Source organism: Diadema antillarum, unplaced genomic scaffold, assembly GCF_040938485.1.
Source record: "Diadema antillarum isolate AM-2024a unplaced genomic scaffold, OU_Dant_1.0 seq00000338_RagTag, whole genome shotgun sequence".
Classification (NCBI taxonomy): Eukaryota; Metazoa; Echinodermata; class Echinoidea; order Diadematoida; family Diadematidae; genus Diadema; species Diadema antillarum.
The window spans coordinates 828,178-848,487 of NW_027271351.1; the positions used below are offsets into that span (position 1 = coordinate 828,178).

At 37.3% G+C, this 20,310-nt stretch overlaps 2 protein-coding genes across 2 annotated transcripts in view; one reads left to right on the forward strand and one right to left on the reverse strand.

Moving 5' to 3' along the window:
• The first annotated feature begins 1,759 nt into the window (after window positions 1–1,759).
• On the forward strand, window positions 1,760–14,905 carry LOC139730830 (3-hydroxyisobutyrate dehydrogenase, mitochondrial-like). Its single transcript, XM_071641703.1, has 7 exons — window positions 1,760–1,769; window positions 8,539–8,821; window positions 9,379–9,500; window positions 10,424–10,557; window positions 11,264–11,340; window positions 12,304–12,460; window positions 14,747–14,905. Exons 1-7 carry the CDS (start codon window positions 1,760–1,762, stop codon window positions 14,903–14,905), a joined length of 942 nt encoding a protein of 313 aa, XP_071497804.1.
• Window positions 14,906–19,823: 4,918 nt separating this feature from the next.
• LOC139730832 (immunoglobulin-binding protein 1-like) overlaps window positions 19,824–20,310 on the reverse strand; it is a 28,866-nt gene continuing 28,379 nt past the window's right edge. The window contains exon 8 of the mRNA XM_071641704.1: window positions 19,824–20,213. Within this exon, the coding sequence (XP_071497805.1) occupies window positions 20,173–20,213 (41 nt within the window). The 3' untranslated portion in view covers window positions 19,824–20,172. The remainder of the gene's footprint in view (window positions 20,214–20,310) is intronic.

A 20,310-nucleotide genomic window follows, 5' to 3' on the forward strand; every position in this document is an offset into this window, starting at 1 on the left:
TAATTTAATATGACCCCTTAGTCTAAAATATGATTGTATGAGTATAAGCCAGTTTGGATTTTCATTAGGGACCGTACCTGGGCCACTGTTATGATGTCGTCTCAGAAAGCTGTAATTAACCTTTGCTTATCCAAGAAGCATCAAATTTCGCTGCGCATTTTTTTTTTCATACTATGGCAGATATAAATTGTAAACAATGTAATGCACTTGCCACAACACCAAACTCAAAAGAATATCGACAGTATGGTATAGCAACTGTTTGTTGACCAAAAGTGAACTGAAAACCTCTTTAAAGAGGTTGACAATGATAACATAACAATATCACATTTTATCTGTCACATCGTTAGGGGATTATTAATCCTTCCTTCAACTCAAAGGCGATGCATTATAGTGTTCATAGTGGAAACTAGGTAAGGGACATTCTTAATAGACGTTTTCTTGTTTCATCACAGACGTTAGTATTTTTCCTTTTCTCATGTATTTGGCTTACAAACCTCAAAAATATCACTAGAATATTTCACCTTACTTCCAAAGGAAAAAGCTTCATTAAAGGGGAAATTCAGCCCAATAAAGTTATTCGCTGATAAGACAGAAAATCATACGGGCTCCACAAAAATGAGAAGGTTGTGACATTTTGAAGTTTCGCTAGTTCTTCCAGAAATGTCCAGTTTTTCATTCAAACATAATTATGCCCCAGGCTTAAATCCGGGTATATTATGTAACTGATCACTTTTCCGAAGGTAATCAACCAGGAATAGCATTATGTTTCAGATTTCAATGCCAGAAACATTAAATTTTCGTTATTTTTTGTACACGATCAATGGAAAATGGAGAGGTTATGACATGGTTAGCTCACTCATTTGCATATTCTTATCCACTGTACAAAAACCTTATTTGCAGAAAGTGGCAAAAATTCAAAAAGGCAGTTAAGTAAGGGTGCAATTAAACATAATTAAGGGTTCAAGTGTGTCCTGCCATTGTTTCAAATTGGGTGCAAATTATTTGAACCTTTACTTCTTAGCGTATAAGCCTCAAATTTCACAGGCTCAAAAGCAAACGTAGTGACGTGCATTAAAAACGGAGTCGGCATTATAACATTGAACTGAATTTCTCCTTCATTTGGTATTCAATGTCCTCAAGCAGTGCATAGTATCGACTGTGTCGCTTGCGACACCTGAAACCGGGGTTGGGAAAGTCATTATTGTGTAAACAGATGGCACCTCCAAGATATCCGTCCGGTCTTGCCAGTAAAACGGCCGTGGTCTGGAACTTGTAGGCTCCATGAACATGACTGAGACTAAAGATCCTAAACAGGATACTCGGAGTGTTTACAATCCATCCGGTCTTCCCATCTTGCTGTAAGAAAAAAAAATAGAATAAAAATGATATTAAAGTTAACTTGACATGCACTGGAGCAATGTACGCACAAAATGAACGTCTCTGATCAAAATTATAAAATCAACATTGTTTTTAGATTGCGCAAATTACCTAGAACAATGTATGTATACGAGGGCCATCTACTGTGGAATAATGAAAGATCTACTCCCAATTGTAGTACAGTTGAACCTCTCGTATCCGGACAAGTCGGGACCGGGGCTCATCCGGATAAGGGATTTGGCCGGATACGGGAGACTCAATGCTTTATACATGTACATATACATACACATGTACTGATGTAGCCCATTGTAGTACCACATGTAGTAATGTGTATACTGCAACCTTTTCATTGTTACATTTGGGGATGTTTGAGGATGTTAAAATGTGTGAAGGTAAGCAATTTGGAAGGAAATTTGATGTAATGTATGTTAATCATGTTGGAAGCAATATGTAATTCATGTGTGTTTGTGTAGGAGTTCTCAAGGAGTTGGGAATCCCCCTTTCCTCCCATAATTATAAAAAAAAAAATCACGGCGAGATTGCGTCCGTATAATAGAGAGATCCGGATAAAGGGAGGCCGGATAAGAGAGGTTCAACTGTAGTTGAAAATATGTAAAACGTCCCGTATAACGTCTCTGACGTAAACATCTTTGCTTATCAGCACTTAATGGGTTTGATTTTTACAAGATATTAGCATTATATTTGGATTGAGGAACCTATGTGCTTCAAACGTAGGCAGCAATTCGCCATGATGGGTCATTAATATTGGTTTGAGAACAGATCTTATTTGTTCAGAGAACGTCCCTGACCTAAACCTGTTTTTCTTACATTTCTGCTTCTCTCACGAAAAAATACGTAATTCAAAGTGACTACTACATTATAATTATAGACTACTGACCTATTACTAGTCATAAAACACAGTTTCTGTTCAGGCAATGTGTTTACACTTGCTCAATCAACAGAAAACCTTAAATTTGAAACTCTTCTACATATTTTCAACATCTTTCAGGAAGCTTCATTTTTCTTAATATTATAACACGCCCGTGTAAACTTTGTTCTTCTTGTTCCTATAATACTAACCGCACCCATCCAGACCTAATTTTATTTTAATGTTCTCATAATTTGTAGAATGGATGTCTTTATTTCATGAAACAGTAATTATCAGAGACGTTTTTCATTTTGCTCAGAGACGTGCGGTCTTTGATCTTCATGTAGAATCTTACATATTTACTGTCTATCCTTCTTTAATTTATTTCTAATCCAAAGGTTAAAATACATAATTTCACAGATGATACTAATTGGCAAATCTACGGAATGATAACCGTTATAAATCGGCACAAACACCAGGAAAGTTTTTGTTATTACTCACATTTTCAGGATTTGTGGGCATTTCCGTTGTTGAATTATGCCGACTCGATTCCAGGATGGCGCGTCAGTGCGTAATATAAGCGCGCAAATAAAGTATCATGCAGTATGTAAGTGTCAGATGAGGGAATATCCCTTTAGAGGTTTTCAATCAGAGACATTCGCTTTGATCAGAGACGTTTGCCAATTTGGATTTTCAACCAGAACTCATTTTTATGGACAGTATGTTGCTTTTGTTGCCAATCATCATAATCACCCATATATATATATATATATGGGTGAAAACGTTGAACGATGTACAATTGGCCATTTTCGGGCTTTGCGATATTCAAACCCTTGTAAAATTGTCACCTGTGGGTGTTTTTCATAGTTTTATGTATCATTTGGTAGGGGAGGGTTGTGCCTTTCAGAAAATATACACTTTGTATTGTTGTTACCGCATTTCCTTAAAAAATAATGCCTTAAAGCTGAAAAAATTGACAAAAATACATATTTTATGAAAAAAAAAACAGATTCTGTTTTTTTTTCATAAAATATGTATTTTTGTCAATTTTTTCAGCTTTAAGGCATTATTTTTTAAGGAAATGCGGTAACAACAATACAAAGTGTATATTTTCTGAAAGGCACAACCCTCCCCTACCAAATGATACATAAAACTATGAAAAACACCCACAGGTGACAATTTTACAAGGGTTTGAATATCGCAAAGCCCGAAAATGGCCAATTGTACATCGTTCAACGTTTTCACCCATATATATATATATATATGGGTGATTATGATGATTGGCAACAAAAGCAACATACTGTCCATAAAAATGAGTTCTGGTTGAAAATCCAAATTGGCAAACGTCTCTGATCAAAGCGAATGTCTCTGATTGAAAACCTCTAAAGGGATATTCCCTCATCTGACACTTACATACTGCATGATACTTTATTTGCGCGCTTATATTACGCACTGACGCGCCATCCTGGAATCGAGTCGGCATAATTCAACAACGGAAATGCCCACAAATCCTGAAAATGTGAGTAATAACAAAAACTTTCCTGGTGTTTGTGCCGATTTATAACGGTTATCATTCCGTAGATTTGCCAATTAGTATCATCTGTGAAATTATGTATTTTAACCTTTGGATTAGAAATAAATTAAAGAAGGATAGACAGTAAATATGTAAGATTCTACATGAAGATCAAAGACCGCACGTCTCTGAGCAAAATGAAAAACGTCTCTGATAATTACTGTTTCATGAAATAAAGACATCCATTCTACAAATTATGAGAACATTAAAATAAAATTAGGTCTGGATGGGTGCGGTTAGTATTATAGGAACAAGAAGAACAAAGTTTACACGGGCGTGTTATAATATTAAGAAAAATGAAGCTTCCTGAAAGATGTTGAAAATATGTAGAAGAGTTTCAAATTTAAGGTTTTCTGTTGATTGAGCAAGTGTAAACACATTGCCTGAACAGAAACTGTGTTTTATGACTAGTAATAGGTCAGTAGTCTATAATTATAATGTAGTAGTCACTTTGAATTACGTATTTTTTCGTGAGAGAAGCAGAAATGTAAGAAAAACAGGTTTAGGTCAGGGACGTTCTCTGAACAAATAAGATCTGTTCTCAAACCAATATTAATGACCCATCATGGCGAATTGCTGCCTACGTTTGAAGCACATAGGTTCCTCAATCCAAATATAATGCTAATATCTTGTAAAAATCAAACCCATTAAGTGCTGATAAGCAAAGATGTTTACGTCAGAGACGTTATACGGGACGTTTTACATATTTTCAACTACAGTTGAACCTCTCTTATCCGGCCTCCCTTTATCCGGATCTCTCTATTATACGGACGCAATCTCGCCGTGATTTTTTTTTTATAATTATGGGAGGAAAGGGGGATTCCCAACTCCTTGAGAACTCCTACACAAACACACATGAATTACATATTGCTTCCAACATGATTAACATACATTACATCAAATTTCCTTCCAAATTGCTTACCTTCACACATTTTAACATCCTCAAACATCCCCAAATGTAACAATGAAAAGGTTGCAGTATACACATTACTACATGTGGTACTACAATGGGCTACATCAGTACATGTGTATGTATATGTACATGTATAAAGCATTGAGTCTCCCGTATCCGGCCAAATCCCTTATCCGGATGAGCCCCGGTCCCGACTTGTCCGGATACGAGAGGTTCAACTGTACTACAATTGGGAGTAGATCTTTCATTATTCCACAGTAGATGGCCCTCGTATACATACATTGTTCTAGGTAATTTGCGCAATCTAAAAACAATGTTGATTTTATAATTTTGATCAGAGACGTTCATTTTGTGCGTACATTGCTCCAGTGCATGTCAAGTTAACTTTAATATCATTTTTATTCTATTTTTTTTTCTTACAGCAAGATGGGAAGACCGGATGGATTGTAAACACTCCGAGTATCCTGTTTAGGATCTTTAGTCTCAGTCATGTTCATGGAGCCTACAAGTTCCAGACCACGGCCGTTTTACTGGCAAGACCGGACGGATATCTTGGAGGTGCCATCTGTTTACACAATAATGACTTTCCCAACCCCGGTTTCAGGTGTCGCAAGCGACACAGTCGATACTATGCACTGATTGAGGACATTGAATACCAAATGAAGGAGAAATTCAGTTCAATGTTATAATGCCGACTCCGTTTTTAATGCACGTCACTACGTTTGCTTTTGAGCCTGTGAAATTTGAGGCTTATACGCTAAGAAGTAAAGGTTCAAATAATTTGCACCCAATTTGAAACAATGGCAGGACACACTTGAACCCTTAATTATGTTTAATTGCACCCTTACTTAACTGCCTTTTTGAATTTTTGCCACTTTCTGCAAATAAGGTTTTTGTACAGTGGATAAGAATATGCAAATGAGTGAGCTAACCATGTCATAACCTCTCCATTTTCCATTGATCGTGTACAAAAAATAACGAAAATTTAATGTTTCTGGCATTGAAATCTGAAACATAATGCTATTCCTGGTTGATTACCTTCGGAAAAGTGATCAGTTACATAATATACCCGGATTTAAGCCTGGGGCATAATTATGTTTGAATGAAAAACTGGACATTTCTGGAAGAACTAGCGAAACTTCAAAATGTCACAACCTTCTCATTTTTGTGGAGCCCGTATGATTTTCTGTCTTATCAGCGAATAACTTTATTGGGCTGAATTTCCCCTTTAATGAAGCTTTTTCCTTTGGAAGTAAGGTGAAATATTCTAGTGATATTTTTGAGGTTTGTAAGCCAAATACATGAGAAAAGGAAAAATACTAACGTCTGTGATGAAACAAGAAAACGTCTATTAAGAATGTCCCTTACCTAGTTTCCACTATGAACACTATAATGCATCGCCTTTGAGTTGAAGGAAGGATTAATAATCCCCTAACGATGTGACAGATAAAATGTGATATTGTTATGTTATCATTGTCAACCTCTTTAAAGAGGTTTTCAGTTCACTTTTGGTCAACAAACAGTTGCTATACCATACTGTCGATATTCTTTTGAGTTTGGTGTTGTGGCAAGTGCATTACATTGTTTACAATTTATATCTGCCATAGTATGAAAAAAAAATGCGCAGCGAAATTTGATGCTTCTTGGATAAGCAAAGGTTAATTACAGCTTTCTGAGACGACATCATAACAGTGGCCCAGGTACGGTCCCTAATGAAAATCCAAACTGGCTTATACTCATACAATCATATTTTAGACTAAGGGGTCATATTAAATTAGTATCAATAAATTTGTGTTTACCTTTGTTATAGATTTGGACTACAATTGAAAGCAAACATATACAAAATTGATAGCGTGCGGGCACACCTGCATTTACACCTGAAGGTAAAATGCAAAGTAGTGGTCATCATAAACAAAAACAATTCTCGACATTTAGGCCTAGGTAAATGATTTCTCAATGAATGTGGAATATCCAGTTGCGAGCATCTTTTAAAATAGGGAGTTTGATGTTTAATTTTAGTGATAACTTACAGCCGAAACGTCCCTGATGGAAAAGCAAATGTCTCTGATATAAATGAGTAATTAGGTAAAGTAGTTGAAATTGCAAATTTTTCATGTAATTTTGTTGTCTGTCATTAAAAGGTGTTGTAAGATCTGAATGATATATCAAGAACAGGCTTGTTGTTGATTTTTGGTGCAGAAATCGAAATTCCTCTTACAATTTGGAGATTCGTAGTTACAATCAGTTAGTATGAAAAATAATTCAAGTTGAAATTACCATTCTGAATTGTTGACAAAAGATTAACATGTGTTTAACAAAGGAAAATGTTGTTTGCTCACAAGACTCTTAAATATGGATCAAAGGACATCATTTGTATTGCCTATGCCTGAGGAACGTCTATGAGTGAAACCAGAACGTCTCTGATCAAAACATGGCTTACTTCCAGCGTCTGTATAGGGCTTTTATGGTGATTTGATCAAACGAAATGCACTAAATTCATTAATAGTATCTACTGAACATTAACATTTAAACAAATGAGACCCCTGCTACATATTTTGTTCAAATGAGATGAAAGTGAAGATAAGAATATGAAAATCTCTGCTTAAATGACAAAAACTCCACTTTTTCTTTAACTTCCATGTGTATTAGCTTTTGTAAACTTCACAGGAGGTAAACAATATTTTAGGAACAAATTAACACAGTCGTCGAAAGTATGAACAAGATTAAACTAACTTCATTTGAATGTTTTTTCACCCTTCATTTGAATTTTCACTAAAACGATGTTTATTTTAGTCAGAGACGTTCGCCATTATGTCACAGTTCTATTTAACCTTGAATAAAAACAACACCCTTGGAGATATCCCAGTATAATTGGGTTTGCAAGAAAGCTGACAATAATGACATTTCACTGAGATGTATCTATATCAATGAGTCACATGTTTTAATTTTGACCCCTGATTTGCCCAATTGTACATCGTTCAACGTTTTCACCCATATATATATATATATATATATATGTATATATATATATATATGTATATATATATATATATATATATATATATATATATATGTATATATATATATATATGTATATATATATATATATATATATATATATATATATATATATATATTGTGAGAGGAAGGCTGAGACGATAGACGTAGCTTGAATCCTCACAGTTTGATTTTTATTTTCAAGCTTTCGGGCCCTGCCTTTTATCAAGACTGAAGATCAAAGAAATCGGACAAAATAATGATAATGGATACAGAACATGATACTGTATAAATATTGTATACAAAAAATAATGACCAAGACAATAGTGAAAAAAATAACGATAATGACTGAAAACACACCTTTCACACTATAAATGAATATACCTGTATATACAATGTATATATATATATATATATATATATATATATATATATATATAAATTATTATTATTTTTTTTTAATGAACTGACTGATCTAATTTGTTTTCTTTCATGCTGTCTCCTTTGGATCATTACTGCGCAACCTCTGGTATTCAGTGCGAGGAACGGTAAGCCTATATCTGGGTAACATTATGATTATGGAAAAGAGGAGGGAAATATATAGAGAAGGGCAAAACAGTGGAAGATTTAACTTACCAAATGACTGTATATCAGTGTTTACTCTGCTGCTCATGCTTCAGCTCCTAATTTTACAAAGACGTACAGATGTCTGTCACGCAGCACTCTCCATCTCTTGCTTCAGTTCTAAAAATTATTTGTCTCCACAATTATGGAGAAGAACACACATTCTAACAGCCCTACATAAAACAGCATCTGCCTGCTTCTCTCGGCCCTTACAGGCCTCCAAGACCCCCGTGGGTTTCATTGGTCTGGGCAACATGGGCAGTCACATGGCCAGGAATCTCCTGGACAAGGGCTACTCCCTGGTGGTCTGTGATGTTTACCCTGGGGCGGTGGCCAGCCTGGCCCAGCTAGGGGCCGATGTGGCCGACACTCCGGCTGAGGTGGCGGAAAAGGCTGACCGAATCATCACCATGTTGCCTTCAAGCCCGAATGTCTTGGAAGTCTATACAGGGGAGAATGGCGTGTTATCGTAAGATATACTCTCTGCAAGCTCGCTATAGCTACTCCACCCTTAGTTATCTTTACAGTTTTGTCCTGCCTTCCTGTCTTTCATTTTTCTTTCTGGTTTCTTGCTTGTTTCTTTTTTCCTACTTGCTGTCTTTCTTTTTCTCTCATTTTCTTTCTTGCTGATCTTCTATATTATGTCTTTCTTTCCAAGAAGTCAGTGATATACTGAGTACCTTAATGATGTAGTGATGAAGCAATAATGTGGCAGGTTGCATTTACTGTATTTCTGTCACAGAAGTATGAGGCCAGTCAGCCTCGTTACAGAGCTCAATTTCATAAGAGTTTCCGCATTTATACAGCCTTGTAAGTTATCTGATTGGATATAATTATGTTTGCATTTTAGTTTCAAATACCAGACAGTTTTGAGAATGTTTGGACAATTGGAATTTTGACAAAGCTAACAAAAAGAATGGTGCACTTTTAAAAGAAGTGACATCTGATCGATGTTTATTACTGTACAGGTATCATGAATAACATTGATTGGGTCACTATTTTTTTTCTCACTAATACTGTCTTCAGGAGAGTGCAGTCGGGTAGCTCTCTCATAGACAGTAGTACCATAGACCCAGCTGTGACAAAGGATGTAGCTGCTCTTGCCGAAGAGAAAGGCGCCACATTCATGGATGCACCGGTGTCAGGAGGTAATGGAAGTCAATCCATGAGATCAAATAATGAGAAACCTTACGATTCCAGTGATTCCTCACACAGATGATGAGGAAAATGATGTTCATTTCTGTTTTTGCAGTGTCCTTGTTTCTGCTCCTGTATACATTGTGGTATATTAACTATTTTAGAATTTAGAAAGTTTCTACTTCAGTCATAAATTCCAAGAGATGATAAACGTCTGTTCTGGCCACAAATTAGTGTTCAAATAAATTATCCAGATATAGTTCCTGTGCGTGTGCGGGGGGTATATTGTAATGAGACATTTGACATTTGATAATATACATTTTGAGAAGGTCTTGGCATGTATCATGAATGTGCAGCATAAGCAGATAAGCGGATGGGGGGGGGGGGGGGGTCTCCCCGGGAAAGCGCCCCTATATATGTTGTTAAAACAAAAGAAAAAAATGAAATGGGTTGTTGTGGGAGCAGAAAACCCCTTCCCCCCCCCCCCCCTTTTTTTTTTTTTTTGCTTGTCAGCTGGTGAAACCAGAAGTGGCACGAGAAACGGAAAAATTGCGCGCTGAAACGTTTTTCCCCCTTTTTTTGCTTGTCAGCCGATGAAACCCGGAAGTGGCACCAGAAATATTTTTGGCGCCCCCCCCCCCCCCCCCCCTTTACGGCGTGAATTCCTGGATCCGCCCCTGTGCAGAGTTCTGCATGAGCAAAGTTGGTTCCGGATAGCAATAGAATAATGCAGTGTGAATGGAAATGGAAATTGGCAAAAAAACATGTTAGTACACAGTCATGAAGGATGAAGTCATGTGACTTGCTGGGAGAGTAAACAATATACCACATCACTGTTTACCAGATGTATTTTTCTTCTTCAACTTTTTGATTTCTTCTACTGATCTATCTTTCTTTTTTCATCACACCCTTCAATTTATCGTCCTTTGCCCAGGTGTAAACGCTGCCAGGGACGGAATACTCACATTCATGGTTGGTGGGAAGTCAGAGGAGTTCAAAGCTGTGGAGGAACTGCTCCGGAACATGGGGAAGAATGTGGTCCACACAGGACCAGTGGGCACTGGGGAGGTAGGTATAAGTGCTTCAGTTGCCATGGTTACACATCAATGGTATCAGTGACACTTCCATAACGTATTCCTTAGCCATAAAGTTAGTAGCATATGATAAAGAACTATTGTTTGACTCAATTTTATGGCTAATATAATGGTTACAGTTCGGTAAAAGGTTAAAAAGTTCGTTATTCCGAAGATTCGTTATTCCGAGTGTTCGTTACTCTGAAAATCAAATAAGGTGCGTTATTCTGAAGGTTCGTTAATCCGAAAATGAAATAAGGTTCGTAATTCCGATGGTTTGTTATTGTACGCACCTTTCTTCATTTGCGGATTAACGAACCTTCGGAATAACGATCATCATCCCATTTAATGACTGTCCATACTGGATGCTGGATTAACATATTATGTTCATTTCTGTGAGAGTGGACTTTTTTTTTAACCTTTAAATATTCTGCAAGCAGTCAAGTGAGTTTTCCCTAGACACATGACACAAGCAAAAGTATTGTGAATGACACTCACAGTCAAGTGAGTTTTCCCTAGACACATGACACAAGCAAAAGTATTGTGAATTAAATATCATTATATATATTTTTGTGCTGGGACAATGTATCACCATATCGCTATGCAAAAACAAACAACCCAACCTGTGAAATAGTCCATTTTCAGGTTAGTCAACTCATGCAGGGGTAATTGACAGTTTTTGGTCTCGCTTTCTTCTACAGGCAGCCAAAATTTGTAATAACATGATGGCGGCAATTTCAATGATTGGCACATCAGAGGTCATGCATCTTGGCATAAGGTAAGTCCTCAATACCTCGGCATCTGGCATAACCAGGGGCGGATCCAGGAATTCTGTAAGGGAGGGGGGTGTGACTGATATTTCTGGTGCCACTTCCGGGTTTCATTTCATTTTTTCTTTTTATTTCTTTTGTTTTTAACGAAAAATAAAGGGGGGGGGGCGTGCGCTGGTTGCGCCCCCCTCTGGATCCGCCACTGATAACCTACTATTTTGCTTGTGCCTTTTACACCTGGACATGGGTAGGACTGTTTGCAGCAGAGGCAGATCGCCCCTTTTCTTAAAGAGTAATTGACGAGTACTGTAAACACTGATATTTTTGCGTACACCCCCTTACGCGAATGGCAGTTGATGATCAGACATCACCAGTTTTCACGAGTTGTTAAGTCTGCGCTTTGTGGTCTTCTCATTGTGATAATATTGCAACAAAAAACAAAAACAAAAACACAAGCGTTTGGAAGAAAGTATGACTTCTCAATTCAACCGTTATGTTAAAACATTGCTTGAAATGAAATCAAATTTCTCAGAAAAGAGTACCAGTAGGCCTAGAATCGTAGTCACTTTATATTGCAATGCTAGCCTGCTTGCCTTTATTGGACAGTACTGCGTGCGTGGCAAATTTTGTTTTCCATCTTAGAAATTTGACATTTTTGTGCGCTGTTGTTGTCACGATGGAGATTCTATTCACGAAAATAAAACCACCGCAAAAATGCCCTGTACAGTATCATTTAACTTTCACAGAAATGGAATCAAAATAAATGAAATTATCTATAAAAAGTAACAAAAGTATACCGTGGGGGAAAACACGGACAAACAAGCAAGCCAAAGCACTGAAATTGTCCCCTCCTATGAAAAAAGAAAAATTCCTATGTATGGCCTTAGATGTGGATAGCATTAGGCCTATGTACAGTGCACTTTAATCCAAGGAGATGACCCTGTGTGGTTTTACACATTATTTTTTTTTAGGCTTGGTTTGGACAAGAAAGTTCTGGCAGACATCATGAGCACAAGCACAGGGCGATCCTGGTCCTGTGACACCTACAACCCGGTCCCGGGAGTGATGGAGGGGGTGCCCTCAAGCAACAACTACCAGGGCGGGTTTGGCACTGCGCTCATGGCAAAGGTATGTGTATAGGCCTACATCTATAGGGTGTGTGCACCCCTGACGGTGTGTTCAAGTTCATTTATTTGTCTCTCTTCAAGATACAATGTATATCAATAAAGAATACACATATTCTTCCAAAAGAAAGCAACACACAGTACAGAAATTAGACAGAGATAAACAAGAATGTGGCATAGTAGAGTTTGAGAGGAAAGAAAGACGAAGTATTGGTTGAAGCAGAGCTTGTATTGTAAGGCTCCTCTGAAAAATACAAGGTATGTGATTTTGAATTAGACCACTTAGGATTAATTAGCAACTGAGAAAAAAAAAACGAACTTGAAAATATAAATACATAAAGAATACTGCTTATCATAGTATACATACAATTCAAATAGGCAAGAGTTTAAAATTGGCTTAAAATTTAATAAGCAATCTACACTACAATCACTTAAACGTAAAACATACCAGTATTATATATATATATATATATATATATATATATATATACACACACACAAAAGAAAGAGTATAAGAAAGCTTAAAAAAGAAAATATAGATAGTGAAAAGAAGAAGAGATGAAATAGAGATTACAAAGGAGTAATATATGAAAATATTTACAGAGGTCATATATGAGCAGAAGAGATACTTTATGTATGAATTATAAGCATTATCCCTCGTTTACATGCATGTAGACTTTATAAATTTATATAAAGTCCTGCATAAATGAAATCAGGAGAGATTATTCAGTTTAAACATACACAATGAGAATATCATGACTCAACACAATATCTATTTAAAAGACAATACTTTAGTTTACGTTTGAATACTGACAGACTGCCTGCCTCTCTAAGTATACAGAATCAAGAGAATTCCAAAATTTTGGACCAGTGAAAATTAAAGAATTAGAAGCAACCTTCGTTCTGACAGAAGGCAAATGGTAAAAAGATGCTTGTCCAGTGACCTGAGCTGTGTGTGTATACCCCTGCATTGTGTGCATCCACCCAAATGCTGGGTATACTATAAGTACACCCATCTCACACATTCGTTGTGACAGTTGCATCTCATCAGTGCTCTCATGCCTGGCAGCCATTTTCTCAAGCATGAAATCCAGATTAATAAAAAAATAGACAAACAAACAACAGAAGATTACGAGTTTATAACATTGACAACTGGCGCCAAGCAAGAAGTTAAAGCAGGCAATGAAGTATGCACAAGCTCTACAATGTAGATCTCATGACTCTTCGCTAAAACTAGAAATGTCGCGATGGCAACTGGTATGCCTACACCAGACTTGCATTATTCACACAAAATGTGTACAGTACATCTTGCCAATGTGAGACGGCAGTTTTATATGATTGGCAAAAATCATTATTTAGCATACTCCTATTGTCATGGCAATACTTTGAGCCATTTTTAAAAATGGGAAAAAATCGAGAAGTTTTGGCATTTTCACTTGACCTTTGACCCCATGGCCCAAATCTTTCCCTGCAGAATCATTGTGCAATAATGTGTGCTGTACAAATAAAGAGTGTAATTTCAGCACCAATTCTTAGTGTATTTTTAGCATTTTTACCTCACTTCTATTGACCCTTGGCCTTCGACCCCCTGACCCAAATCTTTTCCTACAGAATCATTGTGCAGTTAGGCATGTATATACAAAATTTGATTAAGCGGAAGCGTTCAGTCAATTCCAAGGTATGGAGAAAATAGTATCATTTGAGCATTATAGTGTAATATTCTAGCATTCTCACCTGACTTTTAACCCTTGACCTTTGACCCAATGACTCAAATTTTCAAAGAGAATCATTGTCAGGCATTGTTATATACAAAGTTTTATGAAGATACATTGAACCATTAAATAATTCTGAGATATGGAGGGAAAAGTGGAATTTTAGCATTTCCATTTGACCTTGACCTCATGGCTTAAAACTTTCCCTAGAGAATCTTTATCTGGTAATACATATATATTGGTATACACTAAATTTCATGAAAATACCTTCTGGCATTGTGGAGATATGGGGGAAATAGTGAAGTTTTAGAATTTGACCTTCATCTTATGACCTTTGACCTTATCAGGTGAGCACTATAACTGCAATTGTCATAGCAACAGGAGAAATATGGCAACCGAAACTGACTTTTGCATGACATGGTAATATTCATCTTTCCTGCCGTGTCAGCGGTTACTGAATTCCAAATCATCTATAATCTGTGTAAAAATGTTGTTAGAACAATGTGTCAGAGGTCTGCAGAGGGAACTCTGCTCTACTCTATGTCTGATTAAAGATGTTGTGCCTGTATCACACCTAGGATTTGGGGCTGTCCAGTGCAGCATCTGTGGCCACCAAGACACCAACCCCCCTGGGATCCCTCAGCTGCCAAATCTACCGCCTGATGTGCAACCAGGGATACTCCCTCAAGGACTTCTCCTCCGTCTACCAGTTTCTGAAGGAGAGCACAGACTCGTGAAGAACTTCATTCTCTCTGCACCCCCCTCTTTCCCTGTCCTGCCTCCTTCCTCCATCCCTCCCTTGACCCCTCCTTTGCTGCCACCAAAATGCCAATGAAATGTTATTTTGAAAATCAAGTCATTGTAGAACAGAAGCAGGCTAAAAGAAAATTTGAAATGAAGTAAATTGTAAAAAAAAAAAAAAAATCCCCAGATTATAACTGCTCATGCAAACTTATTTGCTGTTCTTCTCTTTTTTGTTAAAGAATAAAATGCATAATTTTATGCTATTATACAACGCAAGTGTTGAAATTCAAAATGGCCACCGACCTGTCTATAGTGGCCCCCTGTCTATAGTGGCCACTTTTGTCATTTCCCTTGGGTGGCCACTATAGACAGGTTTGACTGTACAGTTCGATCTCGATTATCTGGCCTCCTTTTATCCGGAAATCTCTATTATCCGGACGCGTTCACACAGTGAAGGACTTTTTTTTTTCATCCAAAAATTGGGAAAAAACAGTGACTATAAACTCAATTAAAATTTCTACAAAACTCACACGATTTACCTCCAAGATATACTTTATTTTTGTGAAGAAGGGACTACAATTTTGCGCAGGCTAGCATAAATAAATTACACCACCGTTGCGGGGTACCCTACCTGCCTAGCTGCCAGTGTACTGGGACGGCAGCTTGGACGGCAGCTATATACATTACAAACATTGTGTCTCCCATATCCGGCCAATTTGCTTATCCGGATGAGCGCCGGTCCCGACATGGCCGGATAATCGAGGTCGAACTGTATATGGTTTATTGTATACTTTATGATCCTTATATTATGTATTTCTTACAAAATGGTAGCACAAAAACTTGTGTAATGAATGCTTTGTATTTTGTTTCAAATTTTGTTGGATGGAAATAAATGACAAATTGAATTGAATTGAATTTTATAGAACTTTACGAACTGAATAGTAATGAACACATTTTTTTTCGATGATACTGAAAGAAATCACGAATGATGAATAAAAAATCAGAATGGTGAAAGAGGTGGACTGTTTGTCTTGATTTTTTTTTAGTCATATCCTATCGCATAATTGGAAGCATTTTGTTTGTTTCATAAATATCACACACAACGCACACACACAAACACACACACACACACATATATGGGGGTTTGGTGCATAATGTAATGCCTAATACAATTGAGTATATGAATATAAGAACGACCCAAGTCCATGGATGACCATTTCAAGTAAACTTAAAAAAACTTCATATTTTTTTTATTTGTCCAATAATATTCTATCTAACTGTGATGGGAAGGCAACATTGTATATACAATTTAGAACATATACTATTATGACAATTAACATTTACATTAATTGTGGAGAGGCCATTTTGTGTGATGGACTTGGGTCGTTCTTTGATTCATATGGACTTGGGTCGTTCTTTGATTCATATACATGATATTCTGCTATAGAGATGAGAGAAGGACGAGAGAGGGCGCTATAATATGAATGTAAGAACGACCCAAGTCCTTCATGTTTACATTCATATAAGATTTAACTCATTTATTTCAGGCACTTCCGGGGGTAATTAGGATTTATCATTTATACACAAGATGAGTCCATGCATAAGCTACAATTTCCCATGTCAAACTAAATTTGGCCAAAAATTGGACTTGGGTCGTTCTTATATTCATATACTCAATTGCAAATGCAGATTGTAATCAAGGAACAATCTCTGAAGGTGTACTTTAATGTTGAATGAAGGAAATCCTGCAACATTTGAGGCAGATGCTATGACAACAACACAAACTACATTTTGTACCTTTTATTTGTGAAATCTAACTAGGACAATAACAACTACACAGTAACTGACCACTGTAGAAATTGTATGCATGCCCTCATACAATTTCTCCTTGCATCACAAAACCAATTAAAAAGTTGCCAGATAAGATTTACTTTGGTGTAGGTCAGATTTGAAAGAAGAGATTTTCAACTTTCTGATTATCATTATGTAAAAATTCATCAGATTTGAATGTTGTTCAGCAACTGAAATTAAAGAAAGAAAATCCAAATTCAGAGGATTGCTACCTCTGAGTTAAGGGTCTATTGAGAAGTGCTCACTTTAATACTGTACTATTGTGCATGCAAAAACAAGTGACTACAGAGCAATATCTGCTTTGAAGGGAGAATCCTGTTTTTCCTGAAACTTCGCACAGTGTAATACCAAGTACTGTATACGCTATATATTTCGCGGGGGTTTTATTTTCGCGAATTTCGCGAGTCGGGAGCTATTCGCGAAATTAACAACACGCGAAAATATTACCTTCCAAAATGAATTCCTTGCCTTGATGATACGAACATTTCAGTACTAGAATACCATGTCACGGCTTACCGAACAGACCATACTGGCTAAGCTTGTTTACGCACGTCCACGTCTACTATACGAATACTGTAGAGAGCCAATCCATTATCGCAAGGGGACCACTCGTCAGAAATCTAGCGCGATGGACTTAACCGCTTCAAAAATGTTGAATTCTAACTTACTAGTTCGCAGAGTTTGGCAAGTCTTTTTCATGCAGTGTATAACTAGTATCATTCTTATATGCTAGTAAGTTGAAAATTCACACTTTCTTTACCACTTCATATTTTCTCTGGTCCCCCAATCGCGAATTTAACCACTCGCGAAAATGTGTGACAGCGGCAATTCGCGAAAATTTATGTACGCGAAAATTATAGCGTATACAGTACTACATTCTTTTCTCTGTCTGTTTTTATAACACATATCAACTTTTTCTTCAGGTCAAATGGGACCCTAAGCCGTGTGACTCTTGGGTGGGTTTTTTGAAGCAAGGTCACTAATGGCTTAACATGTCTCTCACCACTACTATCAAGAGTATCCACTAAAGTGGCATAGGCATGCTCTTTCTCTTCAACTAAAATATTGCACAATTCCTTGTGTTACAATACAAAGTCAGTGTCCTGATTCCCGAGGCACTGAAAAATTTGTGTTCTTACTTGCTCTTCAACCATAAAGAATCCAATATCATGTCATGTTTGATTTTTGTGTTTGAGATCAAATGTCATTTTATGGTGCATCAGGGCTTGTAGAAGCGCATAGGGACATTATCACTTTGTGTGATGCGCTACAATTGTATGTAAGCACTGTCAATTACTATTATTACTAGAAGGGGTTTGGTATTTTCCTGACATTTCATTTTGAATTGTGCTGTCCTTGCTCACTTTTTTTAAACAGCAGATTTGTTTGAAGTCATTTGCCCACTTTGGCACAGGATAGTGATGAGGACATCACACACTAACAAATGTGACCCGCTACAACAGAAGGATCCTAAAGGTGCTGACGGCTGAGACGAGAAAATTGAGTGTGAAGTCACATCATCAAAATTGGTCAAAACAATCAGATTTCTGTTGTTAGCATAATTCTATACTGTTTTGTCTATCATCTGCCGAAATTTCGAAGCTAAATGATCAAAGGAAAGGCAAGAAATCTGCATTTTTCTGAGCCATGGTTTTCCGATTTTCAACATAACAGAAACGTGTCCGAAGATTTGGATTTTGCGCCGCAGCTAGACTCCGCCCATAGCAACGAGGGAGTGATCTTATTGGTCAGTGCGTGGCATCCTGATTACTGATTGGTTGTGCACAGACCGCTGGCGCTAAGCTTGAATGGACATCGCGGAGGTTGCTAGGAGCACACCTTTTATTGTCAAGCGGTGAAAAACTGTCTCGCCTCGATCCCTTGATCATGATAGCATTGGAAGGATAACTTTGAAGGCGTTTTTCTCGAAACTGATTTCCTCAACCACTTGACATGCGCTAATAAAATCATCGATATCTCTGCAACCGAGTACTTTTATGAGTTGTGCTATATATAAAATTAAAGTAGAAGAGTAAGGGAATAATGCCACACAATTTTTAGAAAATTGTCCTCCCCAACTTTCCGATCCTTTTGTTGTAGCCGGTCACAAATGGTCACTAAGCTCACAAATCTAAGAAAAGTACATAACGCACAGGATTCAAGACTCCAAAATATTTTCAAGTGTATGAACTGAAATACAAGCACTTTACCATTATCTAGGTCTTAATATGCCTCATACTTCGTAGGTAAACATAAGAATGCTAAATATTTCTTACACTCTCAATTTCGGGTATAACGTGACATTTAGGTTTGAAAACAGCTAGTTCAGATGACACACAAATGCAGAAATGTTATGCATATCTCACTAAAGCCTTCTGGATTGCAGCCACACATGTCAGTTTGAATTCTTGTTGGAAAAATGTTTAGCTAATTCCATCACAAAGTAACAAGCATGGGAAAAGCAAAGGCGACGGCAATGTTTCTTAAACCATTACAATAAGAGACCTCTCATTTCATTTCCTTCCCTTCACTGTCCATAAAATTGTATGAAATACCATATCATTTCATATATATTTTCCCGTACATCCTTATTTTTCAATGGACTTTCAGTCCTGGGATCTTTCTATCTGTTTCTTCTTTTCTCTTCCTTTTTTTTTTTTTTTTTTTTGGGGAGGGGGGGATAATTCTTAATAATTCTCTGCCATAAAGTTACTTTTCAGAGAAATGTGAAAAGAAATGACAGTTTATGAACAAGGATGAGTAAGAGCAAGTGATACGCAACACTATTCCAGATGATTCCCTGATGTTCCAGTTGTAAAAATTGCCATGATGATATCTATTGGCTTCCTGATTCACACTCACAAATCCCATGTGTTTGCGCAATGAGATAAATATTCCTTATGAAACGCTGGCGCGATGTTGCATATATGACTCATCTTTGTAGTTCCACGATACTCCAGTATCCGCTGCTGTCAAATAATACATCACAACGTGGCCTCCATATATTACATAGTTTTCTTCTGGTCTAAACAGCAAATAGTTTTAGGTCCACGAGGAACAAACAATCATAAACTACATCCAAGTATGATCTCAATACAGCGGAAGAGCAAGAGGTCGAACACATTCCACGATCCACTTCCATCTCATATTTGACTGATGAGGAGAATTAAGACATAGCACCGCTAGTATTTGCCTGCAGATCAAATGTCATGCCTCTGGCGATGGTTTAGGCCCTAATCTTCTAGAATGCCAATGCACACACAGAGAGGGTTGCTCCTCTTCCTCCATTATGGTGCAGTTTCTGTCCACTCACTCAGGAGATACATTCTCAAATGTTTAGGACTCATCGCCTCAAAGAGCACTCCTGCACCCAAGGGATGACGCGGGGAAAGCATCCTTAGGCCGGTACTCAGCTTCGGTTCTCTCTATTTCCCCAACCTCGCTTGTGATCTGTGGAAGCGAACATAATTTTCACAATTCAAAACTGAGCAGAGTCAAAAGCCCTCTTTTCCTGATCTATCACTCTCTCTTTCTGTCTGTCTGTCTG